This window comes from Erythrolamprus reginae, chromosome 1, assembly GCF_031021105.1.
Source record: "Erythrolamprus reginae isolate rEryReg1 chromosome 1, rEryReg1.hap1, whole genome shotgun sequence".
Taxonomy (NCBI): domain Eukaryota; kingdom Metazoa; phylum Chordata; class Lepidosauria; order Squamata; family Dipsadidae; genus Erythrolamprus; species Erythrolamprus reginae.
The window spans coordinates 172380939-172400911 of record NC_091950.1 but is presented as its reverse complement, the minus strand read 5'-3'; the positions used below and the strand labels follow the sequence as shown (position 1 = coordinate 172400911).

Sequence of the window (19973 nt, the reverse complement as noted above, 5' to 3'; positions counted from 1 at the left end):
AGCCCGCGGGCCGTACTTTGGGGACCACTGCTTTAGAGAATAGCTTGACTCCCTCTTCTTTGTGACAGCCCTCGAGATATTGGAACACAGTTATCATGTCATCTCTAGTCTTTCTTTTCATTAAACTAGACATATCCAATTCCAACAACTGTTCTTTATATATTTGTGCCTCTAGTCCCCTAATGATCCTTGTTGCTCTTCTCTGCACTCTTTCTAGCGTCTCAACATCTTTTTTACACTGTGGCGACCAAAACCATTGATTTTCATTTTGTTAGATAATGCCCAATGTTTAAGTCTGTATCTTAAGCCTATCTTCCAGAGGGTTGGCTATTCCTGCTACCTTGGTGTTCTCCGTACTGAAGGAGTGGGTCCAGCAGTCACGTGGGTTGCTCCTGTCCAATCCGATGGGACTGAGCCTAGTATTAAAAAAGCCTGCTGGATCCGCCCCTTCCCCAGAATTCGCTCAGTCCCCGCATCCAGCGGGTCGCGTGAACGCTCGTTCCTCTCAAAACACCTTCCCTTCGATCCTTTCTCATCTAAAACAGTAAGATTATTTTATTACTAAAGCTTGCCTGCAGTGAAATCTACTCAGCCGTATCGGGCTTCGAGTTTGGGGGAGAAGTGGGCGGCGCAGCCATTCGCGGCTTTTTTTCCCTCCGTGCTGTCGCTGCGGCCGGCCTGGAATTTTATCTTATTCCTCTCGGCCTGGAGGTCCTGCCGGGCAAGCCATTGTTTATATAAGGATTAAAGGACTATTTACCTCCTGCGGTGTGGTACTCGTTTGTCTCCCGGACTTAGTTCCCTCAGATTGCAAAAAAAAAAAAAAACGGAGCGGGTTTTTTTGGCGCGAAGGCCCTCGTGCCCAGTAACTTCGCACTTTCGGTTTGCCCTGCTTGGTCATCCATCAGTGCTTCCAGTCCGCCGCTTGACCCTGAAGTAGCTGTGAGTTTCCTCAGGTCCATTCTCCACGGAAGTGGCCTCCAACCAGTGTGCCTTGGTTTACTTAAGTTAAGTTTAGTGAGGCCTGCCACGCTGCATTTAGGGACATGAACTCTTGGTTCCGTCCGGATTGCCCCTAAGTCGCAGCCGCTCCTGGGCCTAGGAGCAGGGTCACCTCTCCTCTTGGGAAAGCTATTAAATTCTTCTCCCCCCTATTTTCTTTGGCTCAAGCCTTGTCTTCTGTAATTTGTTCAGACTATGGCTTCTTTTCCCAAGAGAGGCACTACCAAAGGTCCCAGAGAGGTTAGGCCTACTGGTGATGAATCTACTAATATCCCCCAGGCCTCTTCCTCCTCTTCTTCAGGAGCCCATCCCTTGGCCAAGTCCACCAGGGCTGAGAAGAGAAGGGACCTAGCCCTGCAAAAAATACATGATAAATCAGCCAAACGTTTAAAGGTGCAGGCCCAAGTGCATATGAATCCAACCCCCACGGAGGCCTCTAACCTGCCTCTCTCTGGGGTTCCTGTGCTATCCCTGGATGAGCCAAACCTAAATCCACCCCAACCTAATCTATGGGGCTTAGGTCCAGAGGAGCCAGATATTACTGAAGATTCCTCCCAGCCAGAACCTTCTCAGGCCTTCAGGGATCCTTCTAACTTTCCGGCTGATATTTCTTCCTTGCCTCCGGATTTTCAGTCTATCTTGTCTGTTTTGACTAAAACCATTGATGCTAAACTCTCGGCCATCAATGTTCCTTCTCTGTCTCATCCCCCTCCACGCTCCTCCCGTCCCGTGAGTTCTTCTCCTTCCTACAGAGCCCCAGTCATGGAGGACTCAGATTCTTCTCAGGAAGAGAATGAGGATGTGGAAGCAGAGGAGGAGGATGACCCCTTTAAGCGTCTGTCGGAAGATGAGGAATCTCAAATTAAGATTCCAGCCCCAGCTGCCATCTTTCCATCTCAACTCTTCAAATCTCTCCTTCTCAAAGCAAGAGTATCCATGGGGCTAGCCGGGCAAGAAAAGCAGGCTACTCCTTCCACAGATCCTCCGGAGGAAAATCTTCCTTATTTCATGGGAGAACAGGAAGACAATGAGGTAATTCCTATGCCCAAATTGTTTAAGGACGACTTCCTCAAACAGTGGGACCATCCAACCTCTGGCTTCACTCCCACTTCCAAGGACAGGAAGCTCTACAAGCTCTCTCCCTCTTATGAGGAGCTCCTAGCCTGTCCCAGGCCAGATGAACCGGTGAAGACTCTCCACTCGGCTGCTGCCATGCCTGGAGAAGCAGAGGAGGTCCTCCGTCCAGAAGACAAGCGTCTTGAGCAAATGCTCAAGAGAGGTTTCTTCGCAGACTCATGGGCCATTAAAAGTGCTGCAGCAGCATCTTTCTTCTCCAGAGCTATGCTCTTGTGGCTTCATCAGCTCCAACAACATCTACCTCCAGATGATCTACGAGGCCAACAAGATTTCAACAAAATCTTCGCAGCTGCCCAATACGTAGCGGATGCTACTCTCCAATCTTCCAGATTTGCAGCCAGGTCAGTAGCGGCCTCCACAACGGCAACAAGACTTCTATGGCTCCGCCCTTGGCAGGCGGGAGTAAGGCAGAAGTGGCAGTTAGCCAGGGGTCCTCTGAAACGCAATCTCCTCTTCGGAGACCTTCTGGACCCTCTCCTCACAGAGACCACGGACAAGAAAAAGGTCTTAGGACCTACCACCAAGAAGGCCCCTTAACCGCAGTCCTTTCAGCGCACAGGTCGTCAACAGGATCAGGGGTTCGCCTTTCAAAGGAATCCAGGTCAGTATTCCCCTCGGTTTCGATCCCAATCTAGAAACACCAGGGGCAGAGGTTCCCGCTACCAGAGAGGATCCTCCTCTACCAGGACTTCCAAAAAACCCAGATGGTGAGTCTTCCTCTTTTCCCATAGGCGGTCGCCTGGCCTGGTTTTCCACCTCCTGGCACCGTTCTTGTAAGGACCCCTGGGTCATTGATACTGTGGAAAGGGGTCTCCGTTTAGAGTTTATTTCTCCTCCCCCTAAGCGTTTTATTTCTTGTCCCTCTCCCAGCTCCTCTCCATCTTGTATCCAAATGGAGGAAGCTATTTCCCACTTGTTGGCTATTAAAGCTATCCAACCGGTCCCCTCTCTCCAGAGAGGCTTGGGCTTCTACTCCATCCTCTTCATGGTCCCTAAGACCTCTGGAGGCTGGACAGCCATCTTAGACCTAAAGAATTTGAACCAATTCATTAAATATAGGAAATTTAAAATGCATTCCTTATCTTCCATCTTAGCCGCCCTGCATCCTGGGGATTTTATGGTCTCCCTGGACCTTACGGAAGCTTACCTCCATATCCCCATTGCCAAAGGCCATAGAAAATTTCTATGTTTTGCCTTCCAGGGCAGGCATTTTCAGTATAGGGCTATGCCATTTGGGCTCTCCTCGGCTCCCAGAGTCTTTACCAAGCTCTTGGGATCCCTGGCGGCACATATCCAGGCCACGCCCATTCATATTTTAGGTTATTTAGATGACATTTTAATTCATGGAAATTCTAAAAATGGAGTGGCTGCAGATCTCTCTTCCACCATGTCGGTCCTACAGAACCATGGTTTCTCCATAAATTTCAAAAAGAGCCACCTTAAGCCATCTACTTCCATTCTACATCTGGGAACTATCATTAATTCTGAGATATCCCAGGTTTTCCTCTCTTCTGAGAGAAAACACAGCATGTTGGATCTTATTTCTCGTGTTCTATCCCAACAATCTGCCTCCATTGTCACCCTATCTTCCCTACTGGGAAAGATGGTGTCGTGTATTGGCATTGTCCCCTGGGCTCGTCTTCACGCCAGGGAACTACAGTGGCTTCTGTTACCATTCCAGAGATCGGGGCACAGCAACTCGACTCGTCGCATCGCCATTCCACCGGCAGTTCGCAGATCCCTCAAGTGGTGGACTTCTCCAGCCCTAGACAAGGGATCTCCCTTCAGGTGCCCAGACCAGTTTGTTGTCACCACAGATGCCAGCCTATCGGGCTGGGGAGCCCATGCCCAGGGTTTAATAGCCCAGGGCACATGGTCACCGCAGGAAGCCTCCAGGCCCATCAATTGGCTAGAATTAAGAGCTGTGTCCCTAGCTCTAAAACAGTTCAAACCTCACATCTCCAACCAGCATGTTCTGATTCTTACCGACAACATAGCCACAAAAAGCCACGTTTGCAGACAGGGAGGCACAAGATCCAAGGCCCTCATGAGGGAGGCCCTAAAGTTAGGCCTTTGGGCAGAGAAACATCTCCAGTCGCTTCTAGCCGATCACATCTCGGGGAGCCTCAACGTCCAAGCGGACTGGCTCTCGCGAGCGACCATAGATCCAGGAGAGTGGAATCTCTATCAGGCACTGTTCCACCAAATCTGCCTCAGGTTCGGCCATCCAGTGCTGGATCTGTTTGCGACCGAAGCCAATGCCCAGCTCCCTCGCTTCATCTCCAGGTTTTCATCCCTGGGAGCAGAGGCAATCAATGCTCTCAGGATCCCTTGGCCTCCAGGTCTTCTGTATGCCTTCCCTCCAATTCCAATTCTCCCAGACGTGGTCCACAAGATCATCCTAGAGAGGGCTCGAGTAATCCTGATTGCCCCCCACTGGCCTCGCCGGCCCTGGTTCGCGGACCTCCAACAGCTGTCCGTCCAGGACCCCTGGCGACTCCCCGTTTCGGAGGATATGTTGCGGCAGGGGGCCTCCTTTTATGCAGACCCGGAGTGGTTCCACCTCATCGCCTGGCTATTATCCGGAGAGACCTAGACCTGCGAGGGTACGACCCGGACACACTGGAAATCATCCTGAAGTCTAGAAGAGGGTCTACCAACCGGATATACGACCATACCTGGTCCAAATTCCATCAGTGGTGCTCGCAGGAGGGCTTATCTCCCCTGTGTCTTCCCATTCACAGGATAATCTCCTTCCTCATGAAAGGTTTCCACCAAGGCCTCTCTACCAGCACCATCCGTCGCCACCTGGCAGCTATCTCTTCTGTCTTGACGGGGCCTCGCAGGCAGCCTCTCCGCTCCCTTCCGGAAATCCAAGAATTTCTCAGAGGAGTGGCCAACCTCAGGCCTTCTAAGGTCCACAGATATCCTTCCTGGGACTTGCCACGGGTTCTCCATTCCCTTACTCAGGCACCCTATGAACCCCTGAAATCTGTGTCCCTCAGGTACCTATCCTTTAAGGTAGCATTCCTGGTGGCGATTACATCCGCCCGACGCATATCTGAGTTGGCAGCTCTCTCTATCAGACAGGACCTCTGTCAGTTCCATCAGGACAAGGTGGTTCTGCGACTGGACCCCACCTTTCTACCCAAGGTCAGTTCCATGTTCCACAGATCCCAGGATATTGTCTTACCTTCCTTCTGTCTCCAATGGGAGCATCCCCTGGCAATTAGATGGCACACTCTGGATCTCACTAGAGCGCTAAAAATTTATATTCAACGCATAGGACCCATTCGGAGGTCTGAGGCACACTTCGTGGCCTATCATTCCAGATCCATGGGATCCAAAGTGTCCTCATCAGTAATAGGCCGTTGGATCAGAGGGACCATCTCTAAGGCCTACGAGACAGCCTCCCTCTCCATTCCAAAGAATATTACAGCGCACTCCACCAGAAGTGCTGCCACATCTGCCGCTTGGGCGACTCAAGCCCTGTTGGAAGAAGTCTGCAAAGCAGCCACTTGGGCCTCGCCAAATTCCTTCATAAGGCACTACAAAATCGATTCTTACGCCTCAGCGGACGCTGCCTTCGGCAGAAGGGTACTCCAATCGGTTATCTCTCACGATAGCAATCTAATCCCACCCTAGGAACCTATCTATTGGGTATGTCCCACGTGACTGCTGGACCCACTCCTTCAGTACGGAGAATAGGCGTTGATTGCTTACCTGAACGCCTCTTCTCGTATGGTGAGTGGGTACAGCAGTCACTTCCCTCCCTTTTATGTGGTCTTCTATGTCTTCTATTCCTACCTTTCTTCTAACACATGAGAGTTGAACATTATTGAGCCTTCACATCTGAGCCTAGTCTACGGATTCGCGAATTCTGGGGAAGGGGCGGATCCAGCAGGCTTTTTTAATACTAGGCTCAGTCCCATCGGATTGGACAGGAGCAACCCACGTGACTGCTGTACCCACTCACCGTACGAGAAGAGGCGTTCAGGTAAGCAATCAACGCCTATTTTCTGCAAATTTGATGAGTTCTCCATCGATCCCTCATCCAAATCGTTGATGAAGATGTTGAAGAGAATGGCTCCAGTAGACTCCAGGAAGAACATCAGAGAACTCTGTCCAGAAGAGTACAGTGCTGGGATATCTCACAGATACCTGCTAAGATACCTCACAGAATCTCCAACTCTCAAGACTCTGGTAGAGACCGAAGGCTGAAGATGACTTTTATTTTATTTTAGTGTACTTCCTTATTTATAGTGAAAGCTAGAGGCCACATCAAAGTTTTCTATGGTAGTTCCCATTGGTACATTGTTTCTCTCATTTAATCTCTGCTCTTTCTACATCTACTGCAAAGGAACAAACATATATTCTCAGAATATAAAGAATGTATACACCGTATAGCATTCCATTTGCATATGTCTTGGAGGGATTGTCTATTGCTGCTTTGAAAATACATCAATTAAAAAAAATCTAAAACCATTGCAATTTTGGCTTTATTATGTTTTCAAAGGAGAAGTACCAATAATTAAATAAATACAGTACCTATTTCTTTTCTTCTGATTCATCCTAATTTTTCTTCCTGATCTCAATCACCTCTATCACATCCTGCCTTTTCCACAGCCCTTCAGGCAACCTTCACCATTCTGGTCCTCAAATACAGGGTGGAAATGGCTACTAATGTGATAAGAAGGGACATTATTCCCCTTCTAGTGAAAGTTTTAACTTCCTTTTAATTTCAACCACTTGTGTCTTTTGGCAATTATCCTCACCACTTGGCTTTTTCCTTTTCCACTAATAAATACTTTTTTTGTTGTTATTCTACCTTCGTGTAAAAGAGACAGAGGAATCTGAGTGCTATATTCACTCTTTTATCATCAAAGTTATCATTTTTAGTTCTAATATAAGAAATAATAAATCATCTGATCTTGATGTCTCAAATTAAATTCCTTTGATATCTCCTTCACTTAATGTGATGCTCTACACTGGCCTTAAATCTTTTTAAAGGGTATGAGAAATAGGCATTTTTCTTTCATTGTTTATTGGCCTTAGTTTGCTCATACTTGAGGAATGGCTTCTACGGTTCCTTCACAGAAATAAGATTTTATAAATCAAGCTGTATATTATGAAAGGATGCCTTTAAAACAGTGTCCCTAACCTTATGGGCACCAGGGATCAGTTCCATAGAAAGAGGTTTTTCCATGGATGGGAGGGTGTGTGGTTTTGTGTGTTGCCTGCAACCCATGGATGGGGCTTCACTTGTTTTCATGACCCAGTTTTGGGCATGTTGCGACCCTTACTTTAAAGAACAGGATCTGTTTGGTAGATTGAGACAAGCGTGTTAGAGTAGGAAGACCTTAGATGCAATAGTTGCCTTGCACCGGAAGATATTCACTTTTAATCTTTCAGTTGTCAGGCCAGGACCACATGGAAAGATTCAGTTAAATTAATTTATTGTTAATTGTGCCTATGAACAGAATTTTCTCAACAAACAGCACCTGTTTGGATTTAGATAAGGACTGACAAAATTCAAGGGAGGTTGGACTTACAGTAGTGCACTTGTGACCACGTAGGGATTTTAGGCTGATCCCTCTTTTAATTCCACCTCCAGGTTCTGCCACTTATTTATTTATTTATTTATTTATTTATTTATTTATTTATTTATTTATTTATTTATTTATTTATTAGATTTGTATGCCTCTCCTCTCCATAGACTCGGGGTCGCTAACAACAGTAAAAAACAATATAAACAAATCTAATATTAAAAGTAGTTTAAAAACCGCAATTTAAGAAATCAATCATACATACAAACATACCATGCATAAATTTTGTAAGCCTAGGCGGAAGGGAATATCTCAATTCCCCCATGCCTGACGACAGAGGTGGGTTTTAAAGAGCTTATGAAAGGCGAGGAGGGTGGGAGCAACTCTGATCTCTGGGGGAAGTTGGTTCCAGAGGGTCGGGGCCGCCACAGAGAAGGCTCTTCCCCTGGGTCCCGCCAGACGACATTGTTTAGTCGACAGGACCTGGAGAAGGCCAACTCTGTGGGACCTAATCGGTCGCTGGGATTCGTGCGGCAGAAGGCGGTTCCGGAGATTCTTCTCCTACTTAAGCTCTGTTATTAATGTTACTGATTCTAACCTAGTTTAGTGTTGTTAAATTATTATTTTGCTGCAATTGTATATAAACTTTCTTGGACTGTTTCGGATCAGGTGGCACAGCAGTTCATCAGGCTGGACCATAATTCCCATTATAAGCTGTGGAGGCTGGGACAACCTTTTGGATGGGTTGGAGAAGCTACTGGTTTATGTTAGTAGGATAGTAAGTGTTACTACTATTCAGTGTGCCTGGAACACCATAGCTGAAGTGCTGCACCATTTCCTAATATATTCTTATTTGAAGAAAGTGATGATCTTCACACTGAATTCCTTCACTTCCCCTGACCATGTAAAAAAAAAAAATCCTCCTTTTTACAGTGTCTTTTCTCATTAACGTAGATATATTCCTGGGATGAGAAATGATGTTTCTTCTAATTATGGTTACATACAGTTAATTTCCTTTTTAAAAGCTTGGTGTGAAAGACAGTTACTTTTATAAAGCTCAGAGAAAAAAAAGTGATATAGCTGATGTTCCTGTTGCCATAGCAACAGATTTATTTATTAGGGTCTGAAATGACATGAGTTAATATACCACATACCTGCTGATCGACAAACTCTCCTTATTTCAGCTTCAGTTGACAATTAAGTCCTGGACAGCTACAGCCAGGGGTTAATGTTACTCATTAGGAGAACTAGGTCATTACTGGAAAATCAAGGCACTTACAGTAGCATGAATAAAATACAAAATTCAACACCTCCACGAGTGAAGGGTTTTTATGTTAATTAACCTTATTTTCCTTGCATGGAAAAAATATTTCATATGTGCATATGACAGAGGATCAATTAATTGAAAAGTAAGCATTTTCTGCTTCCCCTGCTCTTGGTTGTCTTCATTTCCTTTGGAAGAGTTTCATTATTTTAGGGGAAATTCTTATGTATATATGATGAGTAAAAGAGGATATTAAAATTAAGAAGGGAATCATCATGGAAATCAGCTTTACCACAAGGGAGCGAGAATATAAAAGCCGTGGAAATGAAAATAAATAAGCTTTGCTAATACCTCACCTAAGGAACGGCATATAAGCTCAACAGAGCTTGGAGATGTTCAGGGGTATTCTGTCTGTTAAGCAGTTACATACTTAGCTGACCTTCAGAAAGTCCAAATTTGAATAGTTAAATATATGTTTGGGATGATAACTATCTTCTCAGAAAAGTATTCAGTAGGTTTAGCAATATCGTACTTTTTATTGTGTATGGTTTTAGGAGATATTACACACAGTGTATATGCCATATGTTTTATTTGGTTATCTGGCAAGGAATTCTAACTTACAAGTGGCAAAATGAAACTCTGTTATATTTACTTTCTTTCCAGCATTGTCTATTCTGACACACAATAATTACATTCTTTTATTTTTTACATTCTTTATATTTCAAAATTTTCTGCTCAAAGACTTTAGGTGTTTTCATATCATATTTTCTGAAGTCTCAATATTTCTAGGCTCCCTTTACTTGGTACAAGTCAAAGTAATTTTCCCATTTCCTATTTTCTGCACAACAACCACTGTGTGAGTACTGGCCCAAAGTGATCCAGCCAGCTTTTATATCCAAGGAAGGACTAGAGTTCATAGTCTCCAGGTTTCTTCTAGTCCATACATCTACTACTATTTTCCCCCCTTGATTTATCCATACAATATTGATAGCTAAAACGAGAGACAAGGCTCCAGAACTAAGACTTGTGTACTTCAACTCCCAGAATTCCTCAGCCAGCAAAGCTAGCCAAAAATTCTGGGAGTTAAAGTCCACAGGTCTTAAAAGTTGCCAAGGTTGGAGACCCCTGCTCTAGAAAAAACTTTTTTACCTCTGTATCAATTCAAGAAACAGATCCTAATTATTTTATCTTTTATCTTCAGATATGGATTGACTCCAAAGGGCTTATATTGCAAGATCAATGCTAAATCTGATTATTTTCAGCTTCTTTTTCAATATCAAAAAGAATATTTCAACTCCCCTTCCTCCCTCTCATCCATCCATCCCATTTTTGCCTGGAAACTAATATATTTCCTGAAAAGCAAGTAGGATGCTTCTTGAATCACATGAAATACGTATTGCCCTCTTCCTGGCAAAGTAGTTACAGGTGTTCTCTGAAGTGTATCTCTCTCTGTCTCTCTGTATGTGTTTGTATGTATACTTCACTCTATTCCTCCCTTTCGTGTATAGCTATAGCACTTAGATTTATATGCCACTCCATAATGCTTTACCGCACTTTCTGGGTAATTTACAGAGTCAGCATATTCCCCCCAACAGTCTGGGTCCTCATTTTACTAATCTTGGAAGGATGGAAAGGCGAGTCAACCTCAAGCCAATCAGGATTGAACTCCTGACTGTGGGCAGAGTTAATCTGCAATGCACTGTGCCATCATGGTATGATTAGTAGTTACAAAGCATTTTTTTTTAGTGTTGCAGTAGCCCTAATGCCAAAAGTGGGGAGGGTGCATGGTCAAGATCTTCCTTGTGAATTTGTCTATTACCAGAAATGTTCTTCTGTAGTTGACTGGATACTGTTATTGATAGCTGTTATTGAGGCCTTAGGATTCAAGGACAAAGAACAGATTCTGCCGATGCCCCACCAATTTAGCTGATCAGCACCACTTCTTCATGAGTTAAGAATTCGAGCACCTCAGTGGACTGCATATGATCTATCAGTGTAGCAGTTTGAAACATTATTAGAATCAAATCAGTAGTTAGCAGAGACAGCCAATATGATAATACAGTGATACCTCATCTTATACACGCCTCGTCATACAAACTTTTCGAGATACAAACCCAGGGTTTAAGATTTTTTGGCCTCATCTTACAAACTATTTTCACCTTACAAACCCACTGCCGCCGCTGGGAAACCGCATCTCCGGACTTCCATATTTTTGTGATGCTGCAGGGGAATCCCAGCAGGGGAATCCCAGCAGTGCAAAAACGGGCGTTTCGCTGGCAACGGAAGTCCGGAGGTGGGGTTTCCCAGCGAGGGGAGCCTCAGGGGAATCCCAGCAGCGCAAAAACACAGAGGTCCGGAGGTGGCGTTTCGAGGATTTCAATGTTTTTGGGATGCTGCAATTTCACTGAAGATCCCTTCGCTGGGAAACCCCACCTCCGGACTTCCGTTGCCAGCGAAGCACATCGCAAAAACACAGAAGTCCAGAGGTGGGGTTTCCCATCGAGGGGAGCCTCAGGGGAATCCCAGCAGCGCAAAAACGGGTGCTTCGGCTGGCAAAAGGGGTGAATTTTGGGCTTGCACGCATTAATCGCTTTTCCATTGATTCCTATGGGAAACATTGTTTCGTCTTACAAACTTTTCACCTTAAGAACCTCGTCCCAGAACCAATTAAGTTTGTAAGACAAGGTATCACTGTACCTCCTGTGTAATCTGAAAAAGAATTTCTTTATTATTCTGAGTAAAGTAATATCTAATATTTTAAAGCCTTATATTAAGAGAAACCCATACTTGAGATGAGGTACTCTTTCCTCAGATTCTTCTTCCTTAATTTGTATATATTTAATGTGATCAAAATAGTGTGTCTGGCTCCAATTTCTATGTTATGATGCAAATTCTGCTCACCTCAGGAATATTAACGGGGAGATTTTTTAAAAAAAATCATGTTTAAAGTTTTCTTTTTGCCTGAACGTCCCAAAGGTACTTTTTCAAGAGACAACTGGAGTTTCTTTGTCCTTGAAAACGTTTTGCTTCTCAGAATTGAAGAAGCCTCTTGGATGAGAAATGAAATGCCTTCAAGGAAAAACAAAGAGGCTCCAGTAACCTCTATGAAAAAGTATATTTGGGACAGACATGACCTGGATGACTTAGAATCTCCATAGACCTTTTCCTGAGTGAAATAAAAGAGGTTGACCTTTTTCTGGTCATCTCTAAACCAATGTAAACTAATTAGTTTCCAGCCATCCTTCCCCAACATCCATATCTCTGTATTGTCTCATTTTGAGGAAGGCCAAAATAAATTAAAGGACTCCAAAGAATTGAAAATAGTCTAGTGGTATTTTTATGCTGATAAACAGAAAACTGTTGAGCGTGCATCAGTGTAGAAAAGATTTAATCTAATAAAACCGGTGGCTTTTATTATTTGTGGTTCTGTTACCTGTAATCTCACACTATTGGTAGATACTGACCTCATTTTCCAAAGAAGGATTATAGTATGTGTATGTGGATCTTTTGGGTGCATATAGTAGTTCTGTTTCAAGGAAAACATAGGGAATGTTCTGTATTTTATTCAAGTACAAAATGATAAATAGGAGTTTAAGTATGCATGAAGTATGTTTTTCTCCATAGTGGGTGGAGTTAACCTCCAAGAATGGGATGACACCATCCCTTCAGCCATTGAAGACTGAGTCTGTCAAATTGTATATCTTCATCCTCCTGCCTTAATTCCCCCTCTTTGACTCAGTCCTCAGTCAGAATAGAATGCATGTTGTTCAACTCCCATCGGTCATTGAGATCTTCAACAATGAGTTTTCTCCCCAGCTGACTGACCCGTCATCTGTAGTCACTGGATTGAGGGTAGCACGGGGTTTTGACTCTAGCTGTTAACCAAGCCTCCAGCCAAGGGCTGCCTGCTATATAGCAATTTATCTTGTGTTAGACTGAGGAGCGTTGTTTCATGTCATCGTTCCAGCTGTCTAAGGCATTGTAATCTGGCTTTTTTCAGAGTGTGATTCCCAGCTGATCGCCGGCTTGCACTGACCCATTCTCAATTGTCACTTTCGTGCTTGCGTGACTTACAGCTATAGGGGTTTTTGAGCTCCGTGCCGTTCGGCTAGGATAGAACAGCTTGAACTGCATTTCACTGCAAGAGCTCTTATGCTCCAGCAGCTAACTGTTTTTCTTCCTACCCTTCGGCAGTACTGTGGTCCCCACCAGATGGCATTTGGGCTCCCACTTCATTGGAGTTGGAGGTCATGGTTTCTTAGATAGAGCTGCTCCCAGCCAGCGCAGCAGCAGACAAGGCATTCCACCTTCCCCACCTGAGGGCCTGTACAGCGGTGGCCATTTTTAGTGTGACACAGTTCAAGGTGGTGGCCATTTTGTTTTTGCATTGGCTTCATCTCAAGGTGGTGGCCATTTTGAGAGTCTCTGCTCTTCTTGCGAAGGCCATTTGGATTGCCTCCTGTCAACCTTAAGGTGGTGCCCATTTTGAAGGCATGTCACTCAGCTAAACAGCCTCTAGGACATCTGTTTTAGGTAGCGACTTGTTATCAGGCCTTATAGCTGTGCAATTGCACTACAATGGCAGAGCAGGAGGAAACATAAACACCGCTCTACAGGGAGGCGAAGGGAGCCAAAGACCTCATGCTCCTGTGATCCAGCTAGCTCTTCTTTCTATAAATAGAGGAATCTCCAGCCACCTACCTCTCCTGCCACAGAAGACTAAGTCTCAGATTTTCCAAGGTGGCACAGAAGGATAAAATTTATAGACCAAGGTGCTGGATAAAATATGTGCAAAGACCAGCCATGGTGGCCTAGAACTTCGGGTTGATTATCCAGGTGCTGCTGATTCAGTGGCCATGGCCAATGGTAGTGTGGGTCATGCTGAGGTAACCACTGCATGTGCACTTCTGAGATCATGTACACTTCTGTGCACTTCTGAGACCATGTTGTTGGATAATCCTGACAACAATACTTGGGAGGTTCTGGCTCATGGCTCCACCAGTGCAATTATGCGGTGTACTCTAAAGCATTGCAATGTATCAGGCACTATCATTTGAACTCTCCAGGCCTCCAGGACTCCAACGGACCAGATTGACAGCGCACTCAACTTGCAGTGCGGAAATAACAACAGCATGGTCCACGCAAGCATCCATTGAGGAGGTTTGCCAGACGGCCACTTGGGGTTCACCAACTCCCATTATCAGCACTACAAAATTGACATGTTTGCATTGACAGAGGCGGCATTGGTCGCAATCTGTGGCGTGTAGTGTAGCCCTCCCAATGGACAGACTGCTTTGGTATGTCCCATTCTTGGACATATTAAAGCTCCACCCACTATGGAGAAGGGGTATTGGTCTTACCTGATATGTCTCTTCTTATAGAGTGAAGCTAACCTCCAATCCCACCCACAGTCTGGACTTCTGAATATCAAATTGTTATCTTTTAGTTTGTTTTTACTTTGGGACCTACATACCAAGTCTGTCCATCGTTTTTCGTCAAAGAGGGGGAATTAAGGCAGGAGGATATATACAACTTGACAGACTCAATTTTCAGACTCAATGGCTGAAGGGATAGTGTCATCCTATTCTTGGAGGTTAGCTCCACAAAGAGGTATATCAAGTAAAACTAATGCCCCTTTCCCCAAGATCTTTCTATCTGTGGTTTCATTAGTTGCAGTTGCTGGGCTGGAAGAAAACCCTTGCATATAACAAAGGCCACCTGTATTCATACTTAACTACATTTTAAACTTACTTGAAAAGGTACTGTACAAAATTGCAGTAACCAAGCTCGGTTACTGATTAAAACTTATGTTTTCTATTCTTGGACATCACTGATCCTGGTCCATAAATAGCAATCACTTTTTGCATTGTTTACAGGTTTTACCTTTTATTGATTTTATTATAAATCTTTCATTGTTGTAAATTGGGTAGCAAACAAACAAAATTTAATAAATTATTATGTGTGAGGTTATCTATGGTTAGATTCACAATCAGACTGGTGGAAACTTAATAATTCAAGCCCTAACCAAAACCCCAAGAATTACTAAGCTAGTATCTAAGAATATAGGCAGTTCCAAGCAGGGTGTGTTTTTTGTAATATTAAAGTTGTAAGGTCTAGTAAATTCAATATTTCCAGATATTAAGAGAGACTTTTAGATATTGCACCAAGAGCCCCAATCATGACTGCTACAAAATCTGATATTGCTGCGATGTCATATATTTTTTATATATGAATTCAACATCAGATTATCCCAAGGCGTGTTTTTTTTTTCAAAACGCAACTGGACTTCCTTGTTTTGTTTTGTTTTAAGGTTCCACTTCTCATCAAGAAGCTTCTTCAATTCTAATTTGATCTGCAAGTCCCAATGTTTCATGTATTTTTTTGATAATTGTTTTTTCTCAATCCTAGCATTATCCAGAATAACAACAACAATGAGCCAGACATTCTTCATTTCAGTAACTATTATATCAGGCATGTTATGAACAAGTTGCCTGTCTGTTTGGATCTTTAAAAAAAACCCAAAACTTGAACCCGCTCATTTCCTAAAAACTTTTCCACTTGATGGTCCCAATACTTTTTACTGCATTCAAATCCAAAATTCTGGCAAAGTTTCCAATGAATAATTCTGGAAACTTAATAATGACACTCCTTGAGGTTAGTGTACAAACTTTTGCTGATGAAATGATCAACTACAGGCAGAATTTGCAATTGTTTATTAGAAGCTGAATTTTTGCCTTTATGCAATTAGTTTCTTGGTTTTGAGCTGCTAAAATAAAGCCTTCAGTTTCTTTCTTTAACACTCCTGACCTTAATGAAGACTATGTTGGTTTTTTAATCTTATTTTCAATCTATTTTCTTCCAGTGTTAATAGAATAACAGAGTTGTAAGGAACCTTGGAGGTCTTTTAAGCAGAAGACCATGTACCATTTCAGACAAATGGTTATCCAATCTTTTATTTAAAACTTCCAGTGATGGAGCACCCACAACCAAGCTGTTTCACTGATTAATTATCCTGGCTGTAAGGAAATTTCTCCTTATTTCTAGATTGGTTATTTCCTTGACTAGTTTCTATCCATTGATTCTTGTTCTGCGTTCAGGTGCTTTGGAGAATAGGCGTCCTGGAGCACACACAGAATTCACAACAGATTTTTTTTCTTTGTGCCCTGATAGAGAAACATCTGTCACTGCCTAAAATTGAATTCTCAATCTCCCAAGGGTGAGATGAGCATTTTCAGCTCTAGTCCCCTGTATCACTTGTGTGTGTGTGTGTGTGTGTGTGTGTGTGTGTGTGTGTGTGTGTGTGTAGACCTTAGAAGCAAATGCTCTTCGAACATATATTGGCTTGTTCTTCCAATTAACAAATAGGTTTTCATTCCCCCCCCCCCCCCCTATATTTAGCCTTTACCTTCGTGGTTTTCAAGTGCTTTCCTTGATTGACTTCCTTCATCAGAAGTTTTTGGCTTGTCTTAATGTAATCATTCAGGCTAAGACATTACAGGTAACCCTTGGCTAAGCACTGTGGTTATAAAATAGAATGACAGATGATAGCAGCACTTAGAAATAAAAATTCTGTCACTCCCAGTTGCCTTCATTAACCAAATCCTCCCCACACCCCACAGTCATTAGGGAAGGAGACACTCTGACCGGACCTTTGCATCCCTATGTCTTGATAAAAGTAAGACACTGTTTATATGTCTAATTTATGTAGCTGCCCATCCCATCCTATTTTGGGCTTTAAATTGTAGAGTGTACATGCTCAGTATATAATAATAATGAATTTGCTTCTATTTAGAGCATTCACAAATTATTCAAATTGATATTTAACTTTAAGATATGAAGCAGGAGTACCTTTCTTTAGCATTTATTCTTTGGTAATGTGTGGAAGCAAGAAATGAAAAGCTCAGTTACCATCAGCCATGGTACTATTATTTACAAAAATAAATAATTATAATAAGTATTATGTCAGTACAACACAGCAAACGAGATCACTATGCTGGATTTTGTATTTCATCACCAGTCAGGCGCTTCCCAAGCACATAGGACTGTGTGATGTAGCGGCGAATTATGTTTGCCGATCCCAGTAAAGCGGCCTTTTGCAATTGACAGATGGAGATTTTGTCAATTCCAATGGTTTTCAAATGTCCGCTGAGATCCTTTGGTACTGCGCCCAGCATGCCAAGTACCACTGGGACCACTTTCATGGGCTTATGCCAGAGTCGTTGCAGCTCGATTTTTAGATCTTCATATTTCACTAATTTCTCTAGCTGCTTCTCCTCAATTCTGCTGTCCCCTGGGATTGCGATGTCGATGATCCATACTTTCTTTTTCTCCACGATCACAATGTCTGGTGTGATATGCTTCAGAATTCGCTCATTTTCGACCATAATAAGTATTATTATTATTATTGTTGTTATTATTATTATTATTATTATTATTATTATTATTATTATTATTATTATTATAGAATTATGATTATTACTCTTTATTATAATGATTATTATGATTTTTATCATTTAGCATGTACACTAGGAGCTTATGTACCAGGTGCAAATTCCTTGTGTGTCCAATCACACTTGGCCAATAAAGACCTATTCTGTTCCTTTCCTTTCCATTCTATTTTCAGCCACTATTAGTGTAGTGTTGGATTTTCTAAATGTTGTCTTGTTTTAATCATAAGCACATACCTGAAAGTGAGGTTTTGCTGCTTTATTTTCTGATCCTTGGGAAAGAAGTGAGTTTCTCTCTCATTGTACATTCATAAATCAGTATTAAAATGTCTGTTTCCCCCTTCTCTCTCCATTCTGAGTCTCCTGCATAACTGAAATAATAGAATGCTCCTTTGTTAAATGTTTTAAGAAGATTAAGATTGACCTTTTTAATATTGCTTTTAGCTTAGCTTATTTATAACTCTTTAACACTCTCTGTGCCTTCAGAGAGTTGCACATGTGTCAGTTGTGTATAACATTTTGTATCAATGGTCTACCTTAGGAGACATCATCCAGTGAAAAATGTGAATTGGAAGATTGTTACTTTCCCATGCCCACTAAAAGGCAGTACACTTAGTTTTTATATGCTTACTTCCAATTTATTTCTGAAATGCACAAGGCTTGAAAACAGGCACAGCTAGGGTTGAACTCTAAATGTCCAAATCCTGATGGCATGATTTATTTTCTATGTGCTTTTTTTTTGGTAAATAAGCACTTTATCATCCATATAAGTTAAAATCTATTCTAACTTTCAACAATAAACCACTTTTTAAATGTTAGAACAGGGGTCTCCAACTTGGCAACTTTAAAACTTGTGGACCTCATTTCATTACTTTTAATTTATTTGGCATACAATATTTATATATTTTCTGTATTCTGTATTTATAAATATTATGTATTTACAAAGTTTGTAATGTATTCTTAGCTGGACAATGAACAACATAAAAATGTCCATATTGCTCTGGTTTAAAACTTGCCATTACTTCTAAAAGCACTATGACATTGAAAGATGGGCTGCTTGATTACCTGACTTATAGACGTGAACGGTTCCAACCCAGTTTATATCTGGAATTATGGTTTCAATTTGGGCCTAAGCATTTCCAGAAGAGACTCCAAAACTACTTATTTGGAGTGATTCTGAACCTGTTATGGAAATACATAAAAGGTTTAGTGAATTGCCTTCCACTCTAAACCAGAAAGATGTCTGCCATCTGTTAGAGTATTCTGTTCCATGGGGCTTTAGGCACAAGGTATCAACCCTTAACAGCTGTCCAGGCACTGTCCATTTTCAAGGTTGGTTTTCTGCTATATGAAGTCTGGTAAGATTTTTAACCAATTTTTATAATGCAGTTATTTTATAATTGCCTTGTTTACATTGTGGGCCGTCTCAAGGTTTGGATGGAGACAGCATATAAATTAGGGATATGAAAATAAAATAAGTAAACAATTCAAAACTCAAGGTGTGTTCTGTTTCAATTCAAGGGAACATGATAAAGATCCTGAAAGCTTCTTTAAAGTGCTGATGAAATTGAAAAAGATGGAACTGAATTTTCATGTCTCTGTCCTTGGAGAAGCCTTCACTGATGTTCCAGGTATTGTTGGGCTTAATTTGTGATTGATCTATCTATCTATCTATCTATCTATCTATCTATCTATCTATCTATCTTTATATTTTTTTGCATTTACAAATATTATAATTCATTTTCTTTTGATAAAAGTGATCAGTTGAACAAAAATTAAAACATAATTATTTACTATAGTTTTAGCTGAAAACTGAAGACCGCTATATTGTCAATCTCAATTGAGAAGACTCACTGAATCAATATGATTTAACTCCTGACTATTTGTCCAATTGAGTATCTCAATCTTTTATTTTTTAATAAAATGAGTTCCACATTTGTGATAGGATTTTATATGTTTAGACCAATACACAAACATTCAGAACAGAACAAATCCTGTTTTAAGGTAGGACATGCTTCAATTAAAAAAACAATGTAAACAGTTAAATTTTAGGGAAAAGAAGTGCAAAAGAATGAATACACACAGGCAGATAGTAAGCCATGCAATAATTAAAGAAAAAATGTAAATATGCATCATGTCTTTTAAAAATTGTGCTATGTTACACCATTCTCCACTGCATCTGGAAGGAGAGTCCAACATGGGTAATGTACCAATCCTATTGGTAGAGACTGAGTTATAATTAGCATAATAATAGCTACCGCCCCCTTACTTCTCCCATGAGCCCCAGTTTTAAAAACTCAGTCCAAGTGTAGAGACATACTGAGTTTTGCTTAGAAATGTTTAATAAACTGTTCTTTCTTTGACTGTTTTAATTCTGTGCTTTGTCTTTACAGGATGGAAAGAAGATCGAAGAGGAACAGAAGGAAGGGGTCTCTGTCCTCCGCGGGCAGCACCCCCAACGATACTCCTCAGGGGTTTTGTATTCCCTCCGTGGGAACACCCCAGAGAGGAGCACCCAGCCTGGGGTCCCTGACCTCCGCGGCCAGACCAGGGCTGCGAACCGAAGGTGGGGGGGTC

The 19973-nt window shown here is 42.2% G+C and overlaps 1 protein-coding gene across 4 annotated transcripts in view; it reads left to right on the top strand.

Moving 5' to 3' along the window:
• GTDC1 (glycosyltransferase like domain containing 1) overlaps positions 1 to 19973 on the top strand; it is a 322348-nt gene that overhangs the window by 248801 nt on the left and 53574 nt on the right. For all 4 annotated transcript variants that reach the window (XM_070731487.1, XM_070731486.1, XM_070731479.1 and 1 more), the window contains one exon: positions 18918 to 19027. In XM_070731487.1, coding sequence (XP_070587588.1) covers positions 18918 to 19027 — 110 coding nt within the window. The remainder of the gene's footprint in view (positions 1 to 18917; positions 19028 to 19973) is intronic.